Below are 26,788 nucleotides of genomic sequence, written 5' to 3'. Positions count from 1 at the left end.
GAACCCTGCTCCCCTCCCCCCCACAGAGCGGCCAGCTCTCCGACCCGCAGAGAGGAGGAAACAACAAACCAAACGGCACAAACAAACGAGGCAGCAACGGGACTGTGAGCGGAGGAACTATTGCAGCCACACACCCCGTGAACGGGAGCTGAGGCGAACCCTGCAGCATCCCACCGCGGCAGTGAGCGAACGGCTCCGGGCGCCCATTAGAGAAGACAAAAGACCCCGGAGACGCGCACACACCCGGGCTGCCGGACATTTCTTAAGACTGCTTGAAAAGGCAGAATTTCTGGAGGACCCAGTGGCCAGCCGGGAAGTTATTCCACGCCAGGCCCCTTCCGACCAGCAGTCTGAGCCCACAGAGGGAGCAGCACCCACGTCCGGGCAGACCGGGCGCAGAAGAGTGTGCCTGAAACCGGAGGCGCAGGGACTACATCCCGCTTCGCCATTTGAGAAACGGGACATTTCTTCAGTAAAAACTGCCTAAAACCAGCAGAAAGCTCCCCAGAAGACAGAGATGGCTCCTGAAGAGCCAGAGGGAGCGGAGAAGTTCACCCAAGATGTCAGTCAGTCCGAGCAACACAGTGTCCCAACGCATACGACAAATTAGAAACAGACAGTAGGAGTAGAAGAACCACACGCAACCTAAAACTCCTCAGGAAAAGAACACACAAAAAAAGAAAACCACTCCCCAGATTGCAACGACAGCAACTGCAAGAACTTCTGAGCCTTCCAGAAAGAAAATTTAAAATTGCCATGATTAAAAAAGTGATAGATCAGAAAAGGAAATTGAGTCCTAAAGAGGGAAGTAAGAGAAATGCAGGAGATCAAAGAATTAAGGAACTAAAGAACTCTGGAAAAGCAATGAAAGCAGAATAGATGAAATGGAAGAACGAATAAGTAATCTTGAAGACACAGAAATAAAAGAACCAAAACAGAAAAAGAAAGAGAAGTACGAGGGAAAAGAATGAAGAAAGACTTCGGGAACTATCTGACTCCATGAGGAAAGGAAATATAAGAGTTATAGGAATTCCAGAAGAGAAGAGAGATGAGGAACAGAGAAAATATTCCATGGATATAATTGAAGAGAACTTCCAAATGAGAAGAAGGAGCTGAAAATTGATATACAAGAAGCAAGAAGAACACCAAACTTCCACGACGAAAGGAAAACACAGCAAGACACATAATAGTTAAAGCTCCCAAGAATCCAGACAAGGAAAAATAATGAAGCTGACAAGAGGGAAGAAACAAATAACATTCAAAGGAAAACCAATCAGGCTGACATCAGACTTCTCTGAAGAAACACTACGGGCAAGAGAGAGTGGAGGACATATCAACAGACTCCAAGAAAACAGATGCCAACCAAGAATACTCTATCCCGCAAAGCTCTCTTTCCTCCATGAAGAAGAATATGGACCTCCCAGACAAAGAGAAACTCCGGAATTCATTGCGACTAAACCCCCACTCCAAAAAATACTACAAGGAATCCTAAAGCCAGAACCTCAGAGGGACGAATAACAACGAAAGAAGACAAAAAAAAAAAAAAAAGTTATTAAGAATAAATAAATAAAATCAAAGGAAAGACAAACATAATGGCAAATACAGATGCTAACATATCAATATTAACTCTAAATGTAAATGGACTAAACTCTTCAATAAAAAGACACAGAGTTGCAGCCTGGATTAAGAAACAAACCCAACCTTTGCTGTCTCCAGGAAACACATTTAGCTACAAAAGATAAAAATAGCTCAAAGTCAAAGGATGGAAACAATCCTACAAGCAAATGGGCCAAAAAAGAAAGCAGGAACAGCTATACTTATATCAGATAAAACAGACTTCAAACTCAAAAAAATAAAAAGAGACCCCAATGGTCACTACATTATGATTAAGGGACAATACTTCAAGAAGAAATAACACTCATTAACATATACTCACCAAACGAAGAGCACCAAAATATCAGACAACTGTTGTCCTCTCTGAAAACAGACATCAGAGAAAACACATATGTAGGGAGACTTCAACACACCACTATCAACAATGGATAGATCAACAAGACAAAAAATAAGTAAAGAAACTAAAGCTCTAAATAAGGACCTAGAGCATTTGGCTTAACAGACATCTATAGAACACTAAACCAAAAAAAACGGAGTACACATTTTTCTCAAGCGCACACGGATCATTCTCCAGGATCGATCACATACTGGGCACAAACAAACATCAACAGATACACCAAGATTGAAATCATACCAACCATCTTTTCTGACCACGAAGGCATCAAACTAGAAAATAAATCATAAAAAGAAGGCAAGAAACTATCCTACCTCATGGAATTAAAAGCCACACTACTGGAAGACCACTGGACTAACGAGGAGATCAAAGAAGAAATTAAAAAATTCTTTGAATTGAATGACAAGGAGGACACCAATATCCTAAATGTATGGGATGCAGCAAAAGCAGTAATAGAGGAAAATATATAGCAATAGAAGCTCACATCAAAAAACAAGAAAGAACTCAAAGAAACAACCTAATCTCGAAGCTCAAAGATCTAGAAAAGAACAACAAAAAAACCCCAAACCAGTAGAAGAAAAGAAATAATAAAAACCAAAGCAGAAATAAATGAAATTGAAACTAAAAAAACAATCCAAAAGATCAATGAAACCAAGAGCTGGTTCTTTGAAAAAATAAATAAAATAGACAAACCCCTAGCCAGGCTCACAAAGGAAAAAAGGGAGAAAGCACAAATACACAGAATCATAAATGAAAGAGGAGAAATCACAACGGACACAGCAGAAATCAAAAGAATAATCAGTAACTACTATGAACAGTTATATGGAAACAAGTTCAACAATCTAGAGGAGATGGACAAATTCCTACAACTCTACAATCACCCAAAGCTAGATAAAGAAGAAATAGAACACCTAAACAGACCAATTACAAGCAGCGAAATTGAAATGGTAATTAAAAACCTCCCCAAAAACAAAAGCCCAGGACCTGATGGATTTACAAATGAATTCTACCAAACATTCAGAGACGAATTAGTGCCTATCCTTCACAAACTCTTCCAAAAAATTGAGAAGGAAGGACAATACCAAACACGTTCTATGAAGCCAATATTACACTAATACCAAAACCGAATAAGGACAACACAAAAAAGGAAAACTATAGGCCAATCTCCCTAATGAACACTGATGCAAAAATCCTCAATAAAATTAGCTATCAGAATCCAACAATGTATCCATAAGATAATCACCACGACCAAGTTGGATTCATTCCAGGGGCACAAGGATGGTTAACATCCGAAAATCAATCAACGTTATCCAACACATCAACAAAAAAGAAATATAAAAACCATATGATAATATCAATAGATGCTGAGAAAGCTTTCGACAAAGTGCAACACCCATTCATGATAAAAGCCTTGAAATTCTTGGGATACAAGGAACATACCTCAACATCATAAAGCCATCTATGACAAGCCAACAGCCAGTATCATTCTCAATGTGAAAAGCTGAAAGCAATTCCATTAAGATCTGAACAAGACAAGGATGTCCACTCTCACCACTGCTTTTCAATAAATACTGGAAGTCCTAGCCAGAGCAATAAGACAAGAGAAAGACATCCAAGGAATCCAAATAGGAAAAGAAGAAGTCAAACTATCACTATTTGCAGATGATATGATAATATACATAGAGAACCCCAAAATCTCCACAGAAAAACTAATTCAACTCATCAATCAATTCAGTAAAGTGGCAGGATACAAAATCAACACGCAAAAGTCAGTAGCCTTCCTATACACAAACAATAAATCTGAAGAGAAGAAATCAAAAAAACCACCCCTTTTATTATCGAAACAAAAAAAATCAAATATTTGGAATAAATCTAACAAAAGAGGTAAAGGACCTATACAAAGAAAACTATAAAACACTGTTAAAAGAAATAGAAGAAGACACAAAGAAATGGAAAGACATCCCCTGCTCATGGATTGGAAGAATAAACATTATTAAAATGGCCATCCTACCAAAAGCAATATACAGATTCAATGCTATTCCAATCAAAATCTCAATGGCATTCTTCAAAGAAATAAACAATTATTGATGAAATTCATATGGAATCACCAAAAACCCCGAATAGCCAAAGCTCTACTGAAAAAAAAGAAGAAATGGAGGCATCACACTCCCAGACTCAAACTATACTACAAAGCCATAATCATCAAAACTGCATGGTATTGGAACAAAACAGACATACAGACCAATGGAATCGAATAGAAAATCCAGAAATAAACCCACAGATTTATGGTCAACTAATCTTTGACAAAGGAGCAAAGACTATGCATTGGAGCAAAGAAAGTTTGTTCAATAAATGGTGCTGGGAAAACTGGGTCGCTACATGCAAAAGAATGAAGCTTGACCACTACCTCACACCATACACAAAAATCAACTCAAAATGGATTAAAGAACTAGACATAAGACCTGAAACCATAAAATATATAGAAGAAATATAGGCGAAACACTACGGGATTTGCACATCAAAGACATCTTTACAGACACATCACCCAAAGCAGTGATAGTGAAGAGAAAAGATAAACAGCTGGGACTACATCAAATAAAGAGCTTCTGCACAGCAAAAGAGACAATAACAAAAACAAAGAGAAACCCACCAACTGGGAGAACATTTTTGCACCCAACACTAATGATAAAGGACTGATCACAAAAAATCTGCAAAGAGCTGATGAGACTCAGCAACAACAAAAAAAATAATCCAGTCAAAAATGGGCAGAAGAGCTAAAAAGAAACTTCTCTGAAGAGGAAATGCAAATGGCCAACAGACATATGAAAAAATGTTCAACATCACTTGTAATCAGGGAAATGCAAATCAAAACTACCATGAGATACCATCTCACACCAGTGAGAATGGCACATATTAAAAAAACTAGCAACAACAAATGTTGGCGAGGGTGTGGAGAAAAAGGAACTCTTGTGCACTGTTGGTGGGAGTGCAAACTGGTCCAACCACTATGGAGAGCTGTGTGGAGATTTCTGGACCTACTAAACATAGAGCTTCCATATGATCCAGCAATTCCACTCCTAGGTATTTACCCAAAGGACACAGAAACATCAATTCCAAGAGCACCTGCACTCCTATGTTTATAGCAGCACTGTTTACAATAGCTAAGCTTTGAAACAACCCAAATGCCCAAAATAGATGACTGGATCAAGAAGATGTGGTACATATATACCATGGAATATTACTCAGCATTCAAAAAAGATAAACACATGCAATTGCAGCAACATGGATGGCACTGGAAGGGATCATGCTCAGCGAAATAAGCCAAAAAGAAAAAGAAAAATACCGGATGGTCTCACTCATAGCAGGAATCTAGAAAACTTAAATAAGGGACCAGGAAAATGAATATAAGAAAGTGAAAATCAAAATCAACAAAAAAACTATGAACCAGAGACACTTTTTGGGGGTGGGGGGGGCGGGAGGGAAGGATTGGGGTCAGAATGGGCGTTTGCAATTGTATGGGGAATATAAAAATAAAATTTAATATTTAAAAAAAAAAAAATGTACAGCTATATTCCTTTGTGAATAATAGTCACAGTTGGTCATAAAAATGCAGTGACTTAGTAGTTGAAAATGGCAATACCAATCAATAGAATTACCACAAATTGCTGTGTTTTTTTTTATACCATCGACCACCCTATTGAAAATGGTAATCACAGTTTTACATAGAGTTGTTTAAAATAATATTCTCTGGTGTCTTTTGAATCATTTACATGAAGATATATACTTTTTGATTTTCTGAAAATCCTAAATAATCAAAATATAATATTTGAAAGGCAGATTGGAAATAATCTACTTTATATATTTTAGTTTTGGAAAATGAAATCTAAGAAAGCATATAAATAGGAAAGTAACGCAGATATGAAGACAAAGTTTGACTGTCAATCAGGATACTTCCTAGTGAGTTTTTAAGTAATCCTTTCATCATCTAGAATTAAAAGCAAATATTTGCATATAGAATTCTAATCTATATATTGCTAACAATAACAAGGTAACTACTAATAATAGCAATGTAGATATAAAAATAAAATGATTTGTTCTGGTCCAATCAACTATGTGAAAAATTATATAAAATATTATTATTATGGGAAAATAATTAATGAAAGGGAGGAAAAAACATGACAATCAAGTTTTTTGTCACTAAAAGCCCAACCACGTAGACTTTTAATGTTAGTTTAATCAATAGTAACATTTAGGGAGACCTATATTGACTGTTTTTTCCTCAAATAAAAATACTGTTGTCCATTATTAATACGAATATTTTCTAGAAAATTATTTTCAGCCAGTTTCGTTCTGAATACTAAACTTTCTGGGGTTAAAATAAGCAGTATAATAGGTAAAACTTTGATATACTACAATACCTATTGGTTTAATAAAATCACCAACATTCATTGTTAATAGTTAAGCAAAATGAAAAAAAATTACCTGTTGTGTTATCTTTATAGTAAGAAGATCTGTTGTTCAGATGAAGATGTAAGAACTCTGTTTTTCCCTTTGTGAAAACATGATGTTGAAGGATGTCATTTTCATACAGAAAATTATTCTGATAATCATAAAATGTGCAACTTTCATGTGTTGGAACAAGCAATAGAACAGAGTTGAAAGAAATTATATTAAAGAAAAAAGTAAAAAGTTCCAGCTTATTAAAACAATATTATAAACCTTAAAGGAATATGGTCATTTATATAAATTGACGTGCCTTTTTATATTACTGTGAACATATTTTAAACATTATGTAACTAAATAAAATTTTATTCATATAAAATAGAAAACTATTAAAATATCGTTAACTATAAAATTTCAATTGAAAAACAAATTTTTAAAAATATTCTTTCTTCTACAAACAGAAATGTATCAATTAATCAACGTCATCTAAATCGGATGAAATCAAGGTATTTGAAAGGCAGATTGGAAATAATCTACTTTCTATATTTTATGATCTAAAATTTTGAATATGGTATTTATGCTTCAATTTTTATGATGATTGCTATAATTGAGCATAGTCATTTAAATAACAATTTCTAAATAACATTTTCTTTAAGTTGAATGATAGGTTTAAATACAACTGATATATTAAGTTCCACATAATGCTACCACAAAAACTTATGGATTATGCTTAACCAAAACGTCCTTTTGTGTCACTTAGCATCTTTTTTGATTCTTCTTAGAAAAGTAGCTCTATGGACACCTCGAAACCCAAGCTGTAAAGATATTGTTAAATTATGGTCAGTAATTTCCCTGTCTTATCAAACAACATATATGGAGATAAATGGACAGGGTTATCTTAAGATACATAAATGAATCAAATCAGAGAACAGAAATGCCATTCATTTCCATGGGGATACAGTAGGGAACACAAACATAACCAAAAAGTTGTCTCCTGCCAAAAGCACATTTGATGCTAGATATCTGTGTCTATGTGTCCATACATGGGATATTCCAGGTCCATGGAAATAACTTATACCCATTGCTGTTCCAAAATGCTGATAGAAGCTCAAGTTAATCTGAACATATAAACAAAGAATTAGTGTAGGGGCTAATTGATAGAAAATTTATTCTGCTATTTTAATTTTGCTGATATCACAACAGCAAAGAGGACTTGCATTAAATTTTAATATTGCTAGCAGATACTACTAGATATTATTTTTCATTTGGAAATGAAAAAATCCTGTAAAAAATACTCAGTGAACCATCATATAGCATTTATTTCTCGCATAGTAAATCTCCTTAGGAAGCAATTTATAGTTTGGGAGCAATGTTTTCCTTCAACTTGATTATTAATATGCCTATTTTTATTCAAAGTTTATAGCAAATCGAAATGAGAAAAATCAAATAGTATATTTTGAGAAAGAAGAAAGCGCATATGAAACATGATTCTAAGTTAGCCATTTAAAATAACAATAGGGCCTCCTCCTCGGTGGTGCAGTGATTGAGCACTGAGCTGTGAAGCTGTCCAAGCCTCTGCAGCACCAGTTCCATCCCTGGCCACTGGGCAGCGGTCCCACACGGCTCCCAGCCTCTCCTGCCATGCCTGCTGCTCCCCTCAGCAGCATACCTCGGTCCATCTGCCTGTTATGCTCCCCACTCTGGCTCTGGTGAATTCTCTCACCCTCCCGTGCTTTTGACTGTACCCAGTGCTTATATAAATAAATAAATAAATCTTTTTAAAAAAGAATAAAATAATAATATCAGGGTCTCCCCTGGTGGCGCAGGCAGTTGAGCACCGCACTGTGAAGTGTCAGTTCAATCCCGGCCAGCCAGTGAGGGTCCCACATGGCGCAGCAGACCTCTCCTGTCTCGCCTGCTCTTCCCCTCAGCAGTGTATTTCCTCAGTCTGCCTGTTCTGCTCCCCGCTCTGTCTCTGGTAAATCCTCTCACCCTCCTGCGCATCTGGCCGTTACCCCAGTTCTTGTACAAATAAATAAATAAATAAACAAATAAACAAACAAACAAATAAATAAATAAATCTTTAAAAATATAAAATAATAACAATATCAAATTCAGAATCATGTATCAAATAATCCAGATATTAAGTAAGATATAAACATCACTATACACTTACTTTCTAGCTAGTGAATATTAATAAACATCAGCAATATTGGACATAAATTTAAATACCACTTAAGCACCTCTGTGGTGGCTTAGAGGGTTAAATCTCAGTCCTATCATCGCCAAGGCCTGAGTTCTATCCCCAGCTAGGGATCTCACCCACATAGAGTTCAGCAGACCTCTCCTGTCTTGCCCACTACATCACTAAGCAGTGTATTTTTTTTTTTATAGCCGTTTAGTTTTTAATATGATACATCAGTTTGTTTTACAATTTACAGAAATTATTTTGTAATCATATTAACTCATATGTAAATATGCATACATATATATATATATATATATATTTATATAGTCCTGTCTATATAAGGCCTGAAATTATTTTGATAATGTTTATTATTTTTTTTAGATTGGCTTTTTATATATGTTATTTTTTATTATTTTTTGTTTTAATATTTATCATTTTTTACATTTTTTAGACAATGTTTGCTTCCCTCCACCCCCTCAGATTGAGTCCCCATAGAATTTCCTTCCCCAAGAAACCATGCACCATCACCACAGTCCCCTGTGCTCCTCCCTCCCTCCCTCCCACCCCTCTCCCTCCTCCTCACCTGCAGTATGTCTCTGGTTTATAATTATCTGTTTCTGCTTTGTTGTGTTTTGTACTGTTGTTATTTTTTACACTGATGTCTTATTTGGTTCCCCCATATTCCTGTTATAAGTGAAACCATCCGATATTTTTCTTTTTCCTTCTGGCTTATTTCACTGAGCATAATTCCTTATAGCTCCATCATGTTGCTGCGAATGGCATGAGTTTATCTTTCTTGATAATATTCCATTGTGTATATGTACCACATCTTCTTGATCCAGTCATCTATTTTGGGGCATTTGGGTTGTTTCCAGGTTTTATCTATTGTAAATAGTGCTGCTATAAACATAGGTGTACAGGTGCTCTTTTGAATCGCTGTTTTTTGTTTTTTTTTTTTTGTCCTTTGGATAAATCTCTAGTAGTGGAATTGCCAGATCATATGGTCATATGGTGGCTCCATTTTTAGAAGACTGAGGAAGATCCAGACAGCTTTCCACAATGGTTGGACCAGTTTGCACTCCCACCAGCAAAGTAGGAGAGTTCATTTTTCACCGCATCCTTGCCAACATTTGTTGTTGCTTGTTTTTTTGATATGTGCCATTCTTACTGGTGTAAAGGTGGTTATCTCAGTGTGGATTTGATTTGCATTTCCCTGATTATCAGGGATGTTAAACATTTTTTCATATGCCTGTTGGCCATTTGCATTTCCTCTTTGGAGAAATGTCTTTTGAGTTCTTCTGCTCATTTTTTGACTGGATTGTTTATTTTGTTTTTGTTGAGCCATGTGAGTTCTTTGTATATCATTGTGATCAGTCCCTTATTAGTTGGATGGAGTGCAAAGATTTTTTCCCAATCAGTGGGGTGTCTCTCTGTTTTAGTTAATGTCTCTTTTGCTATGCAGAAGTTTTCAGTTTGATGTAATCCTGGGTGTTTATCTTTGCCGTCACCATCACTGCTCTGGGTGATGAGTCTTTAAAGATGTTTCTGAGATGTATGTCTTGTAGTGTTTTACTTATATTTTCATTTATATCTTTTATAGTTTCAGGTCTTATGTCCATTTCTTTTATCCATTTTGAGTTGATTTTTGTACACGGTGAGAGGTAGTGGTCTAGTTTCATTTTTTTGCATGTGAAGGTCCAGTTTTCCCAGCACCACTTATTGAACAAACTGTCCGTGTTCCATTGCATATTTTTTGCTCCTTTGTCAAAGATTAGTTGTTCATATAAGTGTGGCTTTATTTCTGGGCTCTCTATTTGGTTCCATTGGTCTGTGTGTCTGTTTTTGTTCCAATACCAAACTGTTTTAATTATTATGGTTTTGTAGTATAGCTTGAAGTTTGGAAGTGTGATACCTCCTTTCTTCTTTGTTTTCATCAGTAGGGTTTTGGCTATTTGTGGTTTTTTTGTGACTCCATATGAATTTCATCAGTATTTGTTCTATTTCTTTGAAGAATGTCATTGGGATTTTTATTGGATTAGCATTGAATATGTATATTGCTTTTGGGAGGATGGCCATTTTAATAATGTTGATTCTTCCAATCCATGAGCAGGGGATGTCTTTCCATTTCTTTGTGTCTTCTTCAATTTCTTTTAACAGTGTTTTATAATTGTCTTTGTATAGGTCTTTCACCTCTTTTGTTAGGTTTATTCCTAAGCATTTGATTTTTTTTGGTTTCAATTATAAAAGGGATGGTTTTCTTGATTTCTTCTTCCAATTGATTGTTTGTACATAGGAAGGCTACTGATTTTTGTGTGTTGATTTTGTATCCTGCTACTTTATTGCACTGGATGATTATTTTGAGTAGTTTTTCTGTGGAGTTTTTAGGGTTCTTCATGTACATTATCATATAATCTGCAAATAATGATAGTTTTCACTTCTTCTTTCCCTATCTGGATTCCTTGTATGTCTTTCTCTTTTCTTACTGTCCTGGCTAGGACCTCTAGTACTATATTGAAGAGCAGTGGTGAGAGAGGACATCCTTGTCTTGTTCCTGATCTTAAAGGAAAGGCCTCCAACTTTTTGCCATTGAGAATAATGTTGGCAGTGGGTTTGTCCTATATGGTTTTTATCATGTTAAGGTATGTTCCTTCTATCCTGAGAATTTCAAGGGCCTTCATCATAAATGGATGTTGGACTTTGTGGAATACTTTCTCAGCATCTATTGATATGATCATATGGTTTTTATATTTCCTTTTGTTGATGTGTTGGACTACACTTACCAATTTTCTTATGTTGAACTATCCTTGTGCCCCTTCATCCCACTTGATTGTGGTGTACTATCCCTTTGATGCATTGTTGGATTCTGTTGGCAAGCATTTTGTTGAGGATTTTTGCATCAGTGTTCAGTAGGGAGATAGGCCTGCAATTTTCTTTTTTTGTGCTGTCTTTGTTTGGTTTTGGTATTAATGTAATGTTGGCTTCGTAGAACGTATTTGGAATATTCCTTCATTTTCAATTTTTTGAAAGAGCTTGTGTAGGATAGGTATTAATTCAATGCTGAACGTTTGGGTGAAATTCATTTGTGAAGCTGTCTGGGCCTGGGCTTTTGTTTTGGGGGAGTGCTTTGATTAATGCCTCAATTTTGCTGCTTGTAATTGGTCTGTTTAGTTCTTCTTTGTCCAGCTTTGGATTATTATATCATTCTAGGAATTTGTTCATCTCTTCTAGGTTGTTGAATTTGTTTGCATATAAATGTTCATAGTAATCTCTGATTATTCTTTTGATTTCTACTGAGTCCGCTGTGATTTCTCCTCTTTAATTTATAATCCTATTCATGTGTTTTCTCTCATTTTTTCTTTGTGAGCCTGGCTAGAGGTTTGTCTATTTTGTTTATTTTTTCAAAGAACCAACTTTTGGTTTCATTGATCTTTAGGATTTTTTTTTTAATTTCCAATTTGTTTATTTCTGCTTTTATTTTTATTATTTCCTTTCTTCTACTGGCTTTAGGGTTCTTCTGTTTTTCTTTTTCTAGATCTTTGAGATGTGAGATTAGGTTGTTTCTTTAAGTTCTTTCTTATTTGTTGATGTGAGCCTGTATTGCTATATGTTTTCCTCTTACTGTTGCTTTTGTTGCATCCCATACATTCTGGACAGTGCGGTCCTCCTTATTGTTCAACTTAAAGTATTTTTTTTAATTTCTTCTTTGATCTCCTCATTAGTCCAGTAGTCTCCCAGTAGTGTGGATTTCAATCTCCAATAAGTGGGAAGGTTCCTTGTTTTCTTTTCATGATTTATTTCTAGCTTGATGCCTTTATGATCGGAGAAGATAGTTGAAATGATTTTGATCTTCATGTATCTGTTGATGTTTGTCTTGTGGCCCAGTATGTGATCGATTCTGGAGAATGAACCATGCACACTTGAGAAAAATGTGTACTGGGATTTTTTGGGGTACAGTGTCCTATAGATGTCTGTTAAATCCATGAGTTATATGTCTTTATTTAGGGCTCTTGTGCCTTTGTCTATATTTTGTCTTGTTGATCTTTCCATTGGTGAGAGTGGGGTATTGAAGTCTCCCACTATATATGTATTTTCTTTAATGTCTGTTTTCAGAGCTGATAATAATTTCTAATATATTTTGGTGTCCCTTCATTTGGTGAGTATATGTTGATGAGTGTTATATCTTCCTGATTAATTGTCCCCTTGATCATAATGTAGTGTCCATCTATGTCTCTTTTTACCTTTTTTAACTTGAAGTCTATTTCATCTGATAGAAGTATGGCTGTTCCTGCCTTCTTATTTGGCCCATTTGCTTGTAGGATTGTTTTTCAACCTTTTACTTTCAATCTATGCATATCTTTTCTGGGTAAATGTTTTTCTTGGAGAAAGCAGAAGGTTGGATTTTGTTTTTTAATCCAGCCTGCTACTGTGTGTCTTTTTATTGATGAGTTTAATCCATTTACATTTAGAGTTAATATTGATATGTTGGCATCTGTGTTTGCCATTTTGTTTGTCTTTTTTGTGATTTTATTCCTTGCTTTATTCTGTTCTTCTTGTTCATTTTTCTGTTGGTTTTGGCTTTAGGACTTCTTGTAGAATTTTTTGGAGTGGGGGTTTAGTTGTAATGAATTTCTGGAGTTTCTGTTTGTCTGGGAAGGTCCATATTTTTTCTTCGTAGAGGAAGGAGAACTTTGCAGGGTAAAGTATTCTTGGTTGGCATTTGCTGTGTTGAAGTTTGCTGAATATGTTACTCCATTCTCTTCTTGCCCGTAATGTTTCTTCAGAGAAGTCTGACATTAACCTGATTGGTTTTCCCTTATAAGTTATCTGTTTCTTCCCCTTGCCAGTTTCATTATTTTTTCCTTGTCTTGGACTCTATTAAGTGACTTGCTGTAGTTTTCTTTTCATTGTGGTAATTGGGAGTTCTTCTTGCTTCTTGTATGTCTATATCCCTCTACTTTTTCATGCTTGGGAAGTTTTATTCAATTATTTCCTTGAATAATTTCTCAGTTCCTTTGTCTTTCTCCTCACCTTCTGGAATGCCTATAACTCTTACATTTCCTCTCTTCATGGAGTCTGATAATTGTCTAATAGTATCCTCACACTGCGTCATTTGCACTTCTCTCTCCTTTTCTCTTTTGGCTCTTTTTATTTCTGTATCTTTGATAGTACTGATCCGTTCTTCCATTTCATCGATTCTGTTTTCATTGCTTTTCCCGGAGTTACCTCCTCTAGTAATCTTTTAATCTTCTGCATTTATTTTCTTTCCTTTCTTAAGGTCTCAATTTCATTCTTCAGTTCAGTGATTATTTGTCTCAAATCATTTTTTTCCTTTTCCTTTTCTTTCTGCTTTTTAATCATGATGATCATTAATTCTTTATCTGATAGGTCAAGAAGTTCTTCCATGTCATTGTTGAGTTGTGGTGTCCATATTTATTTTTGTGGTGTGTTCTCCTGCAGAATTGCTTGGTTATTTATATTTTTTCTTCTCCTTGTTGTTTGCTTTCTAATTAGACTTTCTAATTAGTTCTATGCATTGGGACTTTGTGCCACTGGTGTTGGCAGGCATCTCTTTGGATTGCTCCTTTAGGGGTGTCAGACACTGTTTACCAGACTGAGACCAGCACTGGTAGGCCAAAACTCCACCAGGGTTTTAATGCTGTGTTGCTGGGCATTGTCCCTTATAGTTCAATCTCTCTGTATTTACTCAGTTCCAACAGCTAGTTGGCTATTTTGTTCTGGTCACGAGGTGGCGCCAGAGACCTATACTTGCTGACCTGTGCTTTTTTTCCAGTGGCTCTCTGAGAAACTAAGGGGGTAGGGCGGAGGGGAGCACCTCAACACAGGGGCTGTTATTGAAGCTGGGTGTTGTGTCAGCTCCATGTTTACCCGAGTGCTGTGCCTGCAGCTGTATGGATCCTGTGCCCTGACTTCTGCACTCTAGGTCTCAGTTCCAGGGCTATCAGATCCAAAACACTGGCTGTCAGCCTGTGCAGTGCCCACTGCTCTGGCGTGTCCCACACCCCGGATTCTGAGCCTGGCGCTCATTTCCAGCATAGGGTCTTGCTCCATGCCTTATTTCCCTCCTTACCCCCATTTGAACGGCCCACTATATCTCAGAGCATGAGGGTGTTTTGAGGATCCCTGGTTCCCAACTATCAAGTTGTTGGTGATTTTTTTTCTGGTCACTAAGGTGGCACCAGACATCTTTCTTAGTGTCCTTCCAAAACTGTTTTTACCCGTGGTTCCAGGGGAACAGAGTGGGAGTGGCAGGGAGGGCCTCAACGGCATGGGGATGCTGTGTCTGCCCTGCGCCCCAACATCGTGGGGATCCCACACCCCAAATTTCATGTCCTGGGTCTCAGTTCTGAAGTCCTCAGATCCAGGAAATGGGCTGTAGCCCCAATTAAGTGTCTGCAGAAATGGAGCCTTTTGCACCCCGCTGCCATGTCCGGGTGCCTGGTTTCTGATTACTCAGTGAGGGACATTCATCTCAATAAGGGTTCCTGTGCATCTCCCCGCAAGCCTAGGTTGCAGGCGTGGGGATCTGGGCAGCCGCAATCCTCAAGCTGGGTATGCTTTTTGAGCGTGCAGCTTTTCCACACAAGCTTACCAGCTGGCCTTGGGCTATTTGTAGGTCTCCAAGGAGTCCTTATCTTCCTCTAATGGAGCATGGAGCTGTTCGCTCATCTCCTTGGTGATTCTTGCCTGGTTCTCCAAAGTTCCAGTTCACAGGGTGCTGTGCCTGAAATAGTTCCTTTCCACTCACAGACCCTCTTGATGTGTAGTTTGTTCTTATTGGTTGTTTTTGTTTGTTTGTTTTCCTCCTTTTTATTGGTCGGAAAGTGCCAACTTTGTGGGTGGGGGAGGGTAGCCAGGTTCTGACCTTTCCTCCCTTCTAGTCCTCTTTCATGGCAACTTTCTTCTTCAGGGCCTAAGCAATGTATTTTAATAAATCCACCTGTTCTGCTCCCCACTCTGTCTCTGGTGAATCCTCTCACCCAGCCCCACTGCACCACTGGCCAGTTTTCCTATGCATAAATAAATAAATATTTAAAAATAAATAAATACCCCTTAAGTAAATTATAATGTTAGGGCCTCCCAGGTGGCGCAGCGGTTGAGCGCTGGGTTGCGAAGCTGCCTGCTGCCTCTGCGCTGCAGGTTCGATCCCCGGCTGCTTCCAGGCCACCAGAGGAGGGTCCCGCATGGCGCGCAGACCTCTCCTGCCGCCCGCTGCTCCCCTCAGCAGTGTACTTTGGTCCTTCTGCCTATTCTGCTCCCCGCTCTGGCTCTGGTGAATTCTCTCACCCTCCCGCACTTCTGACTGTACCCAGTGCATGTATAAACAAAACAAACAAAGAAATAAATAAATAAAACATGCCTCTATTAAAAAAAAAAAAATTATAATGTTAAAGGTACATATTTTTTACATCATAAATTTCTCACTTAAAGTAGTTTACTTTTTGGTAGGTTTTTATTTTTTCATATTTCTATTTATTATTATTATTATTTTATTTTCTTACATCATTGTTCATTTTTGTATGGTATTTTATTTCTCCCTTCAGGTGTAATCCCCATAAATCTCCCATCACCACCTCCCCCATGAACAGTCACCATAGTCCGCTGTGCTCTTTATTCCCCTACTTTGACCTCCTCCCTCCCCTTTCTCTGATGGATGTCTCTGATCTATAATGTACCTGCCAGTTTTGTCTTTTTTTTCCCTATGAACTTTTGTTCAGTTTTCCTGTATTCCACTTGTAAGTGGAACAATCCAGTATTTTTTCTTTTTCATTCTGACTTATGGCAATCAGCACAATCCCTTCTGACTAGATCCAAGTTGCAGCAAATGGCATGAGTTTGAATTTTGATTGCAGATTACATATTCAATTGTAAAGTTATACCACATAGTTTGATGCAGCAATCAGTTTTGGGGCATTTAAGTTGTTTCTATCTTAGCTATTATAAATAGTACTGTAATAAATATAGGTGTGCCGGTTTCCTTTCAAATTAATGTTTTTTGGTGTCCTTTGGGTAGATTCCTAGGAGTGGAATTGCTAGATCATCTGGTAACTCCATTTTTAGTAATTTGAGTGTCCTCCACACAGCTTTCCATAATGGTGGCATCAGTTTGCATTCCTACCAGCCATGTAGGAGGGTTAATTTATTGCCATAGCATTTGTTGTTATCAGTTATTTTAATATGAGTCATTCTCACTGGAGTGATGTGGTATCTCATTGAAGTTTTAATATGCATTTCCATGATTATAAGTGATGGTGAGCATTTTTCAATATTCTTGTTGGTCATTTGCATGTCTTTTTAGCTATTCTCACCATTTTTTGATGGTTTGCTTTAGTTTTGTTGAGTCATGCAAGCTCTTTGTAGCTCTTTGAAATCAGTCCTTTGTCAATTACATGGTGTGCAAATATTTTCTCCCAATCAGTAGGGTATCTCTTCGTTTTGGTTATTGTTTCTTTTCCTATCCAGAAGCTTTTTTTTTTTTTGTTTGATGTAGTCCCAGCTGTTTATCTCTTCATCCATTTTATTTTCTTCTAGAGATGAGTCCTCAAAGATGTTTGTAAGTGCATGTCATGAATTATTTTGTCTATGTTTCTTTCCATTTATTTTATGGTTTCAGGCCTTTTATTTAGGTCTTTCATCCATTTTAAGTTGGTTTTGTGTGTGGTGTGAGGTAGTAGTCTAGTTTCAATCTTTTGCAAGTAGCAGTCCAGTTTTCCCAGCACCATTTTTTTGAAAAGACTATTCTTATTTCATTGCATATTCTTTGCTCATTTGTCATAGATTAGTCAACCATATATATGTGGTTTTATTTCTGGGTTTTCATTTTGATTCCATTGTTCTGTGTTTTTGTGTTAGTCCACTGCCACTCTGTTTTAATTATTATGGCTTTGTAGTATTGTTTGAAGGTTGAGCGTGTGATACATTCATTCTTTTTAGTCAGAAGAGCTTTGGCTATGTGAATTTTGTTTGTTTGTTTTTGTGGGGTTTTTTTGCTTTTTTTTTTTTTTTGTGGTTCCATAAGCATCAAAAGGGAATTGCAAAAAGCTTACCTTTGTTGACTATCTGCAACAGGTAATTCAACTTTGTAAGGCACGATGTTTCTGGCTTCTTCAATTTCTTCTTCATAAGTCTTATTAAATAAATGTATGTTGTATAATATTAATGTTCAATAAAATTATATATTAACCAACTAACGTGTATGAATATTAAGTGAATTTACTTTCAACAAATAATGAATTCTTTAAATACACACTCTAGAACAAGAGTTATAGGAAATGTAAATTCAAAAATGCATTTGTTCATGGCATTTGCTGTTATTAGTTACTTTTTCACTACTCTGACACCCAGAACCAACAATAACAACTTATGTCCTATTATGCAACTATTAAGTGGCAAAATACTGGTGACTAAGGTATTTTTAATTCTTTGGTCAAAATATCATAAGCATCCTCTATGCATTGACGTTTTCATGAAGAACACACACATATGTACATACAAAAAGCAGATGTTGCTGACCTTAAGAAGAGTGCAGCATTTAAAGTGTTATTTTCTCCATTCTATTATATTTCTGTGTTAATCACAGTAAGATCAATGATAAGTGATATGTTCAGAAATTAAATTGCTAGAAAGTCAGAAATATACTGAGTTTGTCACAACTTTATTAAACATATTGGCTCTAGCTCTAGCTGTTTTACTTGTCTTTTAGAGCTTCATATTCAAGTTATTATTTTACTAAAACCCTTTAATTTCAATGATATTCTTTAAATAGAAATTAAGTGACATCCAAAGACCTTACCGTATACAAATTTTATTAAATACAAGACTAGAATTTGTTTAAAAACCTGCTAACACAAAGATTAAGTGAAACAAACTACATTTCTATAAGCTGAAAGAATGAAATGTCTTCTCATCTTCAATGCCTCTAAATAAAATAACATAATAGTAATTCTGCTCACAAATCTACTCTACATTAAAGAATAATAGTTTAAGTCTATCCATACACTAAAATTAAAACACTAAAGTCTCCTACTGAACCTAAATTAAGCATGAAATTATGAAAAAACCCTGCTGAAAGTAATATGTAGTTGCAACTATATGTTATTAATTTCCTGACTGCTGAGTAATATGAGTGATCATTAGGCACTTACATCATGCAGCTCTACTATTTTTAGAGTTGGTTCAGATCTCTCTATTTTTAATTCTTCTGGAGGCAGAAAAAGAGATTGGTGTTGCACTCTGATCTCTTCAACTAGGAAATAGATTAATAAATAATATCAAGAATCTACCTTACCTAAGAACTTTCCATCTTCAAATAACATAACCAACAAATAATTTTATTTTCTATGCATTCCATTCCATGACATAAATATTGCCATTGTTCAAAGTTCAAGTGAAATACACATTTTCTATTTAGAATATTTCTATTTAGACTATTTTTTAAAATATTCAGTTTTTAGGTGAAACTTTAAATTAATGTAAAGTAAATCTAGGTAATGTTTAAGAAGACTCTTCAGGATTATAACTTGGAGATAAGCTAGTACATAGTCCACAGTTGAGAATGATGTTGCTAAGAAACCTTAAAGCAGATGTTTATTAATATTTAGTGCATATCATTTGAAATAATAAATTTAAAAGTATCTAATGAAGACAACTAACCATCACTATGTTCATCATTTTCATTCTGAGAACACTGTATCTCACTAATGGCTTTACATGGAGTTAAGAAGGTGTCTGGTAGCATATTCCGAAGCTGTTCTGGTGAAGTTCTAAAATGTATGAAAAAAATAATTAAAGATGTTAAAATGCTTTATCTGTACATTTTACACACACAATCTTGATTTATTTCACAAATTAGTGAGCCTACAAAATTAATGATGAAACTATAGATTTGCCTTTGGTTTACAAAGAAAAATATGATCTTATAAGAGAATCTTAACATACTAAACTAATACTCCAAATCAGGTTAATACCACATAAGACTTTTCAATTGCATAACCTACTGCTTTTTGTTTAAAATAAAAATCAAAGTAATGTCAGTGTTTTCACACAAACCACATGGAGTACCTGACATATATTATTTAAAAACTAATTCATGAATGGGTGTTATATTTCACAGTCTTAGCATTATGAATTTATGAGTTCTAAGGCAACCTGCAGAAATTTTCTGAACTTTCACCAAGTCAGCAGGATTAGAATACAGGTTCCCACAATAAGAATGCAAGATGTTCTGGCTGTGACATCTATCACTCAATTAACAATGGCATTTAATGTGGCCTATCTCATATAAAAGGAAATAAAGCCCAAAAATTTTCAGAGGTCAGGAATGTGCATTTGGTTACAGAGTATATTTCCAGATTATTTATGAGGGGGTCATTTTAATTTTTAACCAAGAACATAATACCCATATAGCCCTATAGACTATGCAAGTTCATATAATTTTCATCTAAAGTAAGAACATTCTTAATTATATTAATAGATAACATGGACACAAAACTTAAATTGTACCAGGCTCTTTTGTAACTAATTTGGGTACATTATATTTTAATAAGTATATTAAATAAGTTCTAATACATCTTAATTTTATAGGTGAAGGAATTGAGACACAAAGAACTGAACTGACTTTCAGGTAATAAATGAATAATTTAACCCAATCATTTTGCCTCCCAAGTCTGTGTTCTTGACCATTAGCACTATTATCTCTCTAGCAATTTTTAAAGGTACACAAATTTGATAATCTCTAGACATCCTATGACTATGTACATTTCCCAATATATGTATTGTATAGATTACAATACTACACAATATTTATATATACATTTTCATCTTTGTTTCTTCACAAATTATTTCTTCATGAAGTGAAAACTAATTTTATGGCTAAAGCCCAGAATCAAAGACATATAGATAATGGAATAGTGGAGGTGAAGGGGCCCCATAGACTGCTTTCTAAACACATTAGAGGTGAGAAATCATGGACAAAAGAAGAGTGATTTGCCTGAGAATAAACAAAAAATAGTTAGTCAATAAAGACTATGTTCTACATATCAGGAACTGGCAAAAAAGCTGTGTTAAAAGATTTTGATACCTAAATAAAGGATGAAAATCTTTTTTAGAATTTATTTAGAATAGATCACTATAATAATCTATGGACTAGGTTATTGAGTATCATAAATTCACTTGGGAAACCTCATGATGAGTGGTTCTAAATCTATTCTATGAATCAATGTTAGGTTCTTTGCATCAGAATCAACAGGAAAAATGGGTCTGCAATGAAGAATTTCATATCCACCCTTAAAAACACTAACTTTCAGGTCTGCTTATGTTTGGTGTAGAATCAGTATTCTAGAAACTTGCCCCAGGTGCTTCTGCTAGAATTAAGAACTACATGTAATAGAAAGAGTAGGAAAATTGGAGTGAGAATGCCAGCTAATTGCTAACACTCACCCTTGAAAATATTCTAAATCCAAATCTTACATGGTCGTACATAAAGTCTCCCTAGCATTGAAAAAAGCCATTGTGGGAAATGCTATTAACATCTATCAATATTTACATATCAGTTATAGGTAAAAATACAAAAAAAATCCTATCCAAATCAGAAAATAAATATGAAAACAAAATGCAGTAGACATATACTTACATGACAATTATAATCAATAATAAACTCTAAATTATGATTATGTCTATCAATATCGGAAACTTTTTTGAAGCACAGCATGGGAAATGTAGTACAAACTGATGAAATGCAAATATATTGCACTACAATAATGCATATTTTTAAGAAATAAAGCATTAACTCAACATAATGATTACTGTTTAAAAATAACTGTGCAAATACAATCCTGGGAATATGTTCATTAACTGTTGTTCTCTCCTAAGGAAAGTTGGCACATTCACTATTTAGCATAGTTTAGGACTTCATGTGCCAATGAATAAAGCTTCTTGAATATGTGCAAGTACAAATAATGGTGGCCATTTGATAATAAAATTATGCTTCTTTAATTGAATAGGGAATTCAATATAAAAATATTGAAAGGTGGCCACTAAAAAAGACAAGTAATCTTGGAATTTTACATTTGAATACATATTCCTAAACTAAAAAGAGATTATCAACTGGTGCATACTAGAGAGTTCCATACCTGAAGGACTGTTTAGAATGTCCTTTAAAAGAGATATAGACAATGTGGATAGTAGTTACACAGGAAAAATCAGAACAGTACATGAATGAACTAACAATCTGCCACATAAATCGCAATGGGATGCAATTACACACCTTTTTATAATAACCACCAAAAGGAAAAAAAGCCTGAAAAATACCATATACAATGATATAGAGCACAAGGAACACTCATGTGTTGCTAAAAGGAATAACAGATAGTGCAATCATTTTGGAAAAGAGTTTGGCAGTTTCTCATAAGACAAATGCATATTTACTATACAACTTAACCACTGCACTGCTTTTTACCCAAGGAATACCCACTGTATTTACCCAAGGAATTAAACATATATTCAAATAAAGCCTATATTAAAATGCATTTAAAAACTTAGTCATAATTTCCCCAAATTGGAAATCAGTTGGATAAATCTCAACAGACAACTGTGTCTCATAAATCATGATGATGAAATACACTCACAGGAAAAAGGAACAGCTCTTCAGTCACTTAAGAATATAGATGAACCTTAAATCCATTTTTGCTAAATGAAGAACTACAAAAGGTACATACTGTATGATTTTATTTACTGATATTCAGAAAAAGGCAAATTTGTAAGGATGGAAATGAAGCAATGGTGTAGGTTATCTTTTCCTTCCCTTTCAGTATTTGCTATTTTTCAGAAATAAAGCATTTACTCAAGATAATAATTACTGTTAAAAATTAACTATGTAATATTTAAGACAGGGAGCCCTGCCTCCAGACCTCACCAAAGCTGTGTGGAACTGAGAAAGGGCTGACCACACAGTCAGAGGTGAGCTGAAATCTTGCACAAACCAGGCCCCGCCACTGGCTGCCACTTGGAGCCCAGAGGGGGATCCAGTGATTGGGAACCCAGGGGGTGATCCAGCCATCACCATCACAGACCAAGGGCACCGGGAAGTGCCTCCCAGTAGTGCTATATGTAAGATATGGAGCTTTGCCTCTGGACATCACCAAAATTGTGTGGAACTGAGAAAGGACTGTCCCCACAGTCAGAGGTGAGCTGAAAACCTACACAAGCCAGGTCCTGAGACTGGCTACCAGTACAGGGGCCGAAAGGGGGATCCAGCCACTAATGGGGCAGTCTGAGGGAGCAGGGAAGTGCCTCCCAGACAAACCATCCTTAAGACTGGGAGCTTTGAGTTTGGACCTCACCAAAACTGTGTGGAACTGAGAAAGGGCTATTGCACAGTCAGAGATGAGCCAAAAATCATGCACAAGCCAGGCCCCATGCCTGGTCTTGAGTCAAAACTTAGAAGGGCATCTAGCGATTAGGTGCCCAGGGTGATCCAGCCACCGCCAGGGCAGTCTGAGGGACCTCAAGACCTACCTCTGGTATTAAATAAATACAGAGAGAGTGGGTTTCCAGGGACAGCGCCCATCAACATATCGTTAGCACCACTGCCCTACTGGAATTTTGGCATAACAGTATTGGACATGATTGGGCCACCAGTTTCTGACATCCCAGAAGGAGCACACCAAAGAGATGCCAGCCAGTACCAACGACACAGTGTCCCAAGGATTAGGACAAATTAGAAAACAAGCAGCAGGGAGAAGAAAAACTACAAGCAACCAAGCAAGTCCTGAGGGAAAAGACACACCACAAAAAGAAAATCAAGCACCAGATTGCAACAACAGTGACTTGGAAGAACTTCTGAGCCTTCCAGATAGAGAATTTAAAATTGCCATGGTTAAAAATATGAAAGAAGTCATAAAGGAAAACAATGATAAGGGGAAAATAATCAATGATGAGAAGAATGAAATGGAGTCCCTAAAAAGGGAAGTGAAAGAAATGCAGGAGATAAAAGGATTAATGGAGGAGCTAAAGAATTCTGGGAAAAGCAGTGAAAGCAGGATAGATGAAATGGAAGAATGAATAAGTACTTTCAAAGACACAGAAATAAAAAGAAACAAAACAGAAGAGGAAAGAGAAATACAAAGGAAAAAGAATGAAAAAAGACTTTGGGAACTATCGGACTCCATGAGGAAAGGAAATTCCTATAAGAATTATAGGAATCCCAGAAGGAGAGGAGAGAGATATAGGAACAGAGAAAATATTCAAGGAGATAATCGAAGAGAACTTCCCAAGCATAAAGAAGGAACATAGACTTACAAGAAGCAAGAACAACAAACTTCCATGATAAAAGGGAAAATGCAGTAAGACACATAATAGCAAAGCTCCCAAGAATCCAAGACAAGGAAAAAATAATGAAAGTTGACAAGAGGGAAGAAACAGGTAACATTCAAAGGAAAACCAATTGGGCTGACATCAGATTTCTCTGAAGAAACACTACGGGCAAGGAGAGAGTGGAGGGACATAGTTAACAAACTCCAAGACAACAAATGCCAACCAAGAATACTTTATCGCACAAAGCTTTCCTTCCTCTATGAAGAAAGAATAAGGACCTTTCCAGACAAACAGAAACTCCAGAATTTCATTACGACTAAACCCCCACTCCAAAAAAATACTACAAGGAGTTCTAAAGTCGGATACAACAAAGGGGTGAATAAGAACAAAACAATACAAAAAATTAAAACCACAGAAAAGACAAACAAAATGGCAAATACAGACACTAATGTATCAATATAACTCTAAATGCAAACGGACTAAACTCCTCAATAAAAAGACAAAGAGTTGCAGGCTGGATTAAGAAACAAAACCCAAACTTCTGCTGCCTCCAAAACACATTTAACTACAAAAAATAAAAATAGACTCAAAGTAAAAGTATGAAAACAATCCTACAAGCAAATGGACCAAAAAAGAAGGCAGGAACAGCTATACTTATATAAGATAAAACAGATTTCAAATGCTAAAAAGGTAAAAAGAGACCCTGATGGTCACTACATTATGATGAAGGTGACAATATTTTGAGAAGAAATAACACTCATTAACATGTACTCATCAAATAAAGGAACACCAAAATATATCAGACAACTATTACCAACTCTGAAAACAGACGTCAGAGAAAATGCATACGTACAAGGAGACTTCAACACACCACTATCAACAATGGATAGATCAATGAGACAAAAAATAAGTAAGGACACTAAATCTCTAAATAAGGATCTAGACCTCATGGGTTTAGCAGACATATATAGAACACTATACCCAAAAAAATCTGAGTATACATTTTTCTCAAGTGCACACAGATCATTCTCCAGGTTCAATCACATACTGGGCCACAAGACAAACATCAACAGATACAACAAGATTGAAATCATACCAGCCATCTTCTCTGACCATGAAGGCATACAACTAGAAATAAACCATAAAAAGAAGGCAAGGAACCCTCCCACCTCATGGAGAATGAAACACACACTACTGGAAGATCACTGGACTAAGGAGGAGATCAAAGATGAAATTAAAAAATACTTTAATTTGAATGACAAGGAGGACACCAATTTCCTAAGTGTATGGGATGCAGCAAGAGCAATTATAAGAGGAAAATATAAAACAATACAAGCTCATATCAAGAAACAAGAAAAAACTCAAAGAAACAACCTAATCTCACATCTCAAAGAAATAGAAAAAGAACAACAAAAAACCCTAAAACCAGTAGAAGAAAGGAAATAATAAAAATCAAAGCAGAAATAAATGAAATAGAAATTAAAAAAAAAATCCAAAAGATCAATGAAACCAAAAGTTGGTTTTTGGGAAAAAAAAAAAGACAAACCCCTAACCAGGCTCACAAAGGAAAAATGGGAGAAAGCACAAATAAATAGGATCACAAAAGAAACCAGAGAAATCACAACAGACACAGCAGAAATCAAAAGAATAATCAGAAACTACTATGAACAGTTATATGCAAACAAGCTCAATAATCTAGAAGATATGGACAAATTCCTACAACTCTACAATCACCCAAAGCAAGATAAAGAAGAAATAGTACACCTAACCAGCCCAATTAAAAGCAGTGAAATAGAAATGGTAATCAAAACCCTTCCCAAAAACAAAAGACCAGGACCAGATGGATTTACAAATAAATTCTACCACACATTCAGAAACGAAATAGTGCCTATCCTCACAAACTTTTCAAAAAATTGAGAAGGAAGGGATAATACCAAATACGTTCTATGAAGTCAACATTATACTAATACCAAAACTGAACAAGGACAACACATAAAAAGAAAACTACAGGCCAATCTCTCTAATGAACACTGAGGCAGAAATCCTCAATAAAATTTTAGCTAACAGAATCCAACAAGGTATTCATAAGATAATTCACCACGACCAAGTAGGATTTATTCCAGGGACACGAGGATGGCTCAACATCCGAAAATCAATCAATATAGTCCAACACATCAACAAAAATAAATGTAAAAACCATATGATAATATCAATAGATGCTGAGAAAGCTTTCGACAAAGTACAACACTCATTTATGATAAAGGCCCTTGAAATTCTCGAAATACAAAGAATATACCTCAACATGACAAAGGCCATATATGACAAGCCCATAGTCAATATCATTCTCAATGGTGAAAAGTTGAAACCATTTCCATTAAGATCTGGAACAAGACAAGGATTTCCACTCTCACCACTGCTATTCAATATAATACTGGAAGTCCTAGCCGGAGCAATAAGACAAGAGAAAGACATACAAGAAATCCAAATAGGGAAGGAAAAAGTAAAACTATCACTATTCACAGATGATATGATAAAATATATAGAGAACCCCAAAAACGCCACAGAAAAGCTAATCGAACTAATCATTCAGTTAAGTAAAGTAGCAGGATATAAAATCAATGCACAAAAATCAGTAGCTTTCCTATACACAAACAATAAATCTGAAAAAGAAGAAATCAAGAAAACCATCCCTTTTATTATTGAAACAAAAAAAAAATCAAATACTTGGGAATAAACCTTACAAAAACGGTAAAGGGCCTATATAAATAAAATTATAAAACACTGTTAAAAGAAATACAAGAAGGCACAAAGAAATGGAA

The 26,788-nt window shown here is 35.8% G+C and overlaps 1 protein-coding gene across 4 annotated transcripts in view; it reads right to left on the bottom strand.

Moving 5' to 3' along the window:
* ZBBX (zinc finger B-box domain containing) overlaps window positions 1-26,788 on the bottom strand; it is a 184,481-nt gene that overhangs the window by 60,539 nt on the left and 97,154 nt on the right. For all 4 annotated transcript variants that reach the window (XM_054700724.1, XM_037525753.2, XM_054700725.1 and 1 more), the window contains exons 11-14: window positions 19,311-19,420; window positions 18,803-18,903; window positions 17,705-17,784; window positions 6,491-6,630 (exon numbers count right to left, since the gene is read on the bottom strand). In XM_054700724.1, the coding sequence (XP_054556699.1) occupies window positions 6,491-6,630; window positions 17,705-17,784; window positions 18,803-18,903; window positions 19,311-19,420 (431 nt within the window). The remainder of the gene's footprint in view (window positions 1-6,490; window positions 6,631-17,704; window positions 17,785-18,802; window positions 18,904-19,310; window positions 19,421-26,788) is intronic.

Source organism: Talpa occidentalis, unplaced genomic scaffold, assembly GCF_014898055.3.
Source record: "Talpa occidentalis isolate TD23 unplaced genomic scaffold, MPIMG_talOcc4v2.1 talOcc4.4, whole genome shotgun sequence".
Taxonomy (NCBI): domain Eukaryota; kingdom Metazoa; phylum Chordata; class Mammalia; order Eulipotyphla; family Talpidae; genus Talpa; species Talpa occidentalis.
This window is presented reverse-complemented; position numbering and strand designations above follow the sequence as displayed.